General features: G+C 27.1%; 1 protein-coding gene across 1 annotated transcript; it reads left to right on the top strand.

Moving 5' to 3' along the window:
• Positions 1–4,248: 4,248 nt before the first annotated feature.
• LOC107017200 (ethylene-responsive transcription factor 1B-like) lies at positions 4,249–5,247 on the top strand. Its single transcript, XM_015217472.2, has one exon. It carries the CDS (start codon positions 4,285–4,287, stop codon positions 5,083–5,085), a length of 801 nt encoding a protein of 266 aa, XP_015072958.1. The 5' UTR covers positions 4,249–4,284; the 3' UTR covers positions 5,086–5,247.
• Positions 5,248–5,337: the final 90 nt, after the last annotated feature.

The following is a 5,337-nucleotide window of genomic DNA, read 5'->3' on the forward strand; positions in this document are numbered from 1 at the left end:
GATCAATTGTTGTTGTAATTGCGATCTTCAATAGCTTCTAGGACAATACAGTATCTCAATTCTTCTACTGCACTGAAAGCTAAACAATCGCATGAGCAACACCTAAGCTCTGATACCATGAAAGCACCACTAATGGTGCATAAGCTGATAAAACAGCAGGCCAAGAGAAGAAGAAGAAGAACCTTCTATTTGAATTTTATGAATGCAGTCACATTACATAGATACCTATACATCACTATATATAGATGTTAATCAACTAGCTAACTAGACTAGTTAAGATACCTAACTACAATTAATCATAACAAACTTTTGATACTAATTTTTAACTAACTAATAACTAACTTTTGAACTATACACTTTAACTCAACAGTTCTTAATAATAGTAGTTAACTCTTTAACTTATTTAATTAGTTTAATTAAACTTTCCAAAAGATGAGCTATTTTTTTAATTGGCTTAATTATTAAAAAATCATTTTCATCAAGTCATTTGTTTTTAAAATATGTTGACCGAATTTACTTATCTTTAATTGTTTGATTTTGTTCTAGTTAGAACTCTTCTCTTAAAAAAATGAATAATCTCAATTTTTCTTTTACTCAACCATATTCTACTCTCTTTTTTAAATACTACAATTGTATCAGGTTAACTTTTTCCTCAAATGACCTTTAAAAATGCTTTCTTTACTTAATTATTTTTTCGCAAATGTTAATCAAATATTTTAGTTGAATCATCAGATAATCGTATGATAGCAGCATATCTAACTCTTTTAAGTGCTACCTTTTTAAAGTAGAACTAAAAACCTCTTATTCATTTTCTCTAGTTTTTTAAAGGTTTATTTATTTAGACCTTCGTAAATAAAGTTTTCATAATAATTAAAAATTAACTGAGTATTCTTTTATTAAGTATTTTTAAAAAATATATATATATATATACTTAACTTTTCAAAAATAATTTTTCTAAAAATAGTAAAATCACACATAATAATATTCAAATTCATTTGCATATCTAATTTATTTAGACTAAATAAAAGAGAACTAAATAGAAAGAATTACCTACCCTTTTTTCTTGAGCTAAGTTGTTTGCGTATCTAATTTAGACCAGAAAAAATCATTCGTATCTGAATGATTATGATGTCTATAACTTTACCAGACTAATCACTATTTAATTAGTAATTAAGTTCATTTTAAAGTCAACAAATTAGTGCCTTCTATAGAATTACAAAGTTATTCTTGCACGTGCTCCACCTCATCTCACCTAATGATGTTGCTTTATTTCCTCTAATTTTGAATTATAGAGGTGTTAAAAGTAGATTAGGATTTACTCGTATTGGATACACATCAAAGTAAAAAAATATAAACTGATTATAGTGAAGCGATTTAATGATGTGAGAACATATAAAATAAGTAATCATAGTTAAATGAAAAAAAGTATATATGTAAGAAATAATTTCTTATGATAGGTGGTAAATTTAAAAAGTCCCTTAAATATAGAAATAGTTTGGGTCCTTAAAGTTAATTAAAATTGAGTGTTTTTCTTTTTTTGTCTCCTTTAATATTTATCAGATTTTGCCTGTTAGATTTAACAAAAACTTATATGTACTTATTGAGTTTTTTTGTCAATTTTTTTCTTTTTAGATTCACGCTAAATAATAAATTCAACCGGCAATAGCCAGTTAAATATTTAGCGAAAACTAAAAATATTTAGTTTTGACAAATTTAAAAGATCAAAATTGCTCAAAGATAAATTTAAGAAATAATTTGAAATCTATCCTCCAATAAAAAGGAACCTTTTTTTTTATTTTATTGTTGTCGGTTCACTTTTTTTTAACAATTTAAGATAGAACAGGGTGCATTTACGTAAAGACGATATATTCTTTCGACTTACGCATTTCAGGTCTTATTCCTTTTTTATCGCACTCAAAATTGTCAAATAATGGGATTAGAATTTGCATCAATCAACTACAATATAAATCCTAAATTCCACAAAAAAAACTCACTCTAGGGCCTAAGCCTTATTAAAGAGTCCACCTATCTCATTAACCACCGATGTGGGACTTTTGTCATTCTTTAACACCCCTCCTCACGTCCAGTGCTTAAATCTGGTGCGTGGGCAATTTTGATTTTGGGGGTACCAACATCAGGTGATACGGATCCTGCTCTGATACCATGTAAAATTAGATCTTAGGCCTAACTCACACCCTAAAAGCTAGCTCAAAGGAAGAAGGATTACCTAAGCCTTATTAAGGAGTCCACCCATATCATTAACCACTAATGTGAGACTTTTGTCATTCTTTAACAGTATTCATAAAGAGGATCCACATGTTCTTTCTTTCCTCGTAGAAAAAGTCTTAATTTTATAATGGCACTAGAGAAACTTTGTTATGGTTATTCAATTATATAGAAAAGGTGTGGAGCTTCAGACGACTTTTTTTATGAATAGTTTCAATTAAAATTCCATCAACTGTAATTAGTGGTTATTTGGATCGATTTCAAATTGTGCGTCATTTATCTTTAAGAATTATTCGGTTCATAAAAATATTTTTTTTTTAAAAATGATCAGAAGCTAGGATATGATAATTCAAGAACGAACATAGAAGAAAAATTAAAAGTTAATGATGTTCTTTCAATGAGTTCTAAATTTCTTATCTGTTTTTAGCTAGTTGATATTAAGTATTTTGATTGGAACTCAATTAAATTTAAATTACGTATATAAATTTACTCAATATTCAAATTTAAAATTTTTTAATTAAAAATAAAAAATACTTACCGCTTTAACACTCGATATCATTCTACTGCAATTCTTATTGGTAATTTCCTAAACCCTTGCCATGACAAGTATGTTTATTGAAAAAGAAAAGGACAATAATTTATTCATTATTAATTGACTAGACATATGAAAATGATATATAAACATTTAACGATGGAGAACAACTAATATGTCAAAGTCATTACAATTTACAAATGCTTCAATCAACACGTAATCAAATTACAATAGGATAAAAAAAAATATTAAAGAAACATTATATATAAATAAAAAACGAACTCAAAATTTAAAATTTTATAGGATTTAATTTTAATAAAGCAATATAAGATGTTAATAATGTATTGAATTTGAAGTTAAAGTTTTATATGTATAATAATAATATTCTTAATATAAATACATCACTTAAATTAAAATTATAGTATTCACTTCGACGGTAACCTTTTAATTTATATTAGTCTCTTTTTTTTTTTGCAAGGTGGCAGTTGCTTAATTCTTTGCAATAATAAATGGGAAAACACTCTCGATTTGCTTCAAATATCTTCAATTGAATGAAAGAGACCATTTTGTTATCTTTTTTTTAAAAAAAAAAATTAAACAAATTTCATATATAACTAATGAAGCATAAAAACTTATTAACATCTGATATTTTTGCTAAAATATATTAATTTATGATAATTAAATATAACTTATTGAGAATATGTACATGTAAAATAGAGATAATAATATTATAAAAAATATGTATCATATATTAATTAATTCGATATAAATATCGGTACGTGAAATAATCAAAGCTTCCATTCTAGATATTTCATGAGTTTTTCATCTTAAAATATGAACATTTAAATGTTGCCACTTGGACAATATGCCAATTTAGTACAATCATGACACTAAATTCTTGATAATTAGGTGTATTCTCTTTGGGTTTACATCTGCCCCCTACCCTGTACATTTTTTTAGAATTTAAAATGTAATGGAGTAATATATATTGACTATTATAAAATATTTAAGCATTACTCATAGTTAGTTATAAGTGAATTTCTTGATTTTACATAAATAAGTTATATGTTAAAAAATAATATTAAGTCTAAAAGAATATTTGTAACTGAGTCGAGGATTTGTTATATCTTTTTCACTATTTTTATGAAATAGAAATAAAAGTTATATATTCATCAGTCTTTCGAAATCCTTCATAAAAAACTATTATTATTATTGTTATTATTTGTTTTGGAAGAACATTTACGTTATCGACATGTAGAAGTTTAAATTTTAAATTTTTTATGCTTTTGCAAAAGGATGAATATGACACTTCTTTCTAATCCAATTTATTATAATTATTGATTCTTTATGAGGAAGACTTTGAGGTGTTTTGGATCAAGTCAAGTCAAGATAGGAAGTGGGAAAAGTATTTGAACAAATATTGAAATTGTCATGTCCACATATAATAATGGTCCATCATCAATAAATAAATTTCATAACTTGTTACAACAATTAACATATTTTTGTGATCTCCCCTTCCTCATCCAATGTACCTTCTATATAAACCTAGTTATCCAAGATTTTTTTTTAGACTCTTATTAACATCCCAAACACCAATAATATCCAATTTCTTATCATATAAAATGGAATTTTCATCCCCTAAAACTCAATATCCAAATTTCAATTTCTTCCAAGATCAATCATCATTACCATGGAATGATGATCAACATTTCTTAGATGAATATTTGACTAATATCGACCAAAACAACGATCATTTTCTACCAGAAAGTACTTCTTCATTCTTAACCTCGAACGAAAGTTATAGATGGGAAGTTTCCTCCTCCAACCTACATCAATTACCAAGAAGTTGTTCATCCTCAAACGATACGAATTCCTCTAAAGAAAGCAATAATCATCATGAAATCGACGAGGTCACGTCTCATCACCATGATAAGAATAACTCCACCAAACACTACATAGGAGTTAGAAAGAGACCATGGGGAAAATATGCAGCGGAAATAAGGGATTCAACAAGAAATGGGATTAGGGTTTGGTTAGGAACATTTAATACTTGTGAAGAAGCTGCTTTAGCGTATGATCAAGCTGCACTTACAATGAGAGGTCCATTGGCACTTTTAAATTTTCCAATGGACAAAGTAAGAGAATCACTTGAAAATATTAAGTATATTTGTGAAGATGGGATTTCACCAGCTGCTGTTTTAAAGGCAACAAATAAAATGAGACGTGTTAAACATAAGAGAAATAGGAAGAAGAGAAATGTTTTGGTTTTTGAAGATTTGGGTGCTGAATTGTTAGATGAACTTTTGATGAGTACTTCCTCTAATTAGAATTATTATTCTTCTACTTGTTTGTACATAAAAATTGCTTCTATTTTGTTTTCATTGTCACTCACTCACTACATGTGTATAGTTATGTATAGTTCATGTGGTGTTCAGAATTCATCGATTCGATTATTCTAAAGAAAAAAACGCTCTCTATCAGAGAATTAATTGTGTCTATATTCAATATTATTGCTATGATTTATGAACACATGAATCTCCAAAGGATGCATGTCGAAAATGTGGGATTCTCAATGGAAT

This window comes from Solanum pennellii, chromosome 4 (assembly GCF_001406875.1).
Source record: "Solanum pennellii chromosome 4, SPENNV200".
Taxonomy (NCBI): domain Eukaryota; kingdom Viridiplantae; phylum Streptophyta; class Magnoliopsida; order Solanales; family Solanaceae; genus Solanum; species Solanum pennellii.

Coding starts and splice junctions, on each gene's coding strand:
- LOC107017200 (XM_015217472.2), top strand. CDS start 4,285: ATGTACCTTCTATATAAACCTAGTTATCCAAGATTTTTTTTTAGACTC.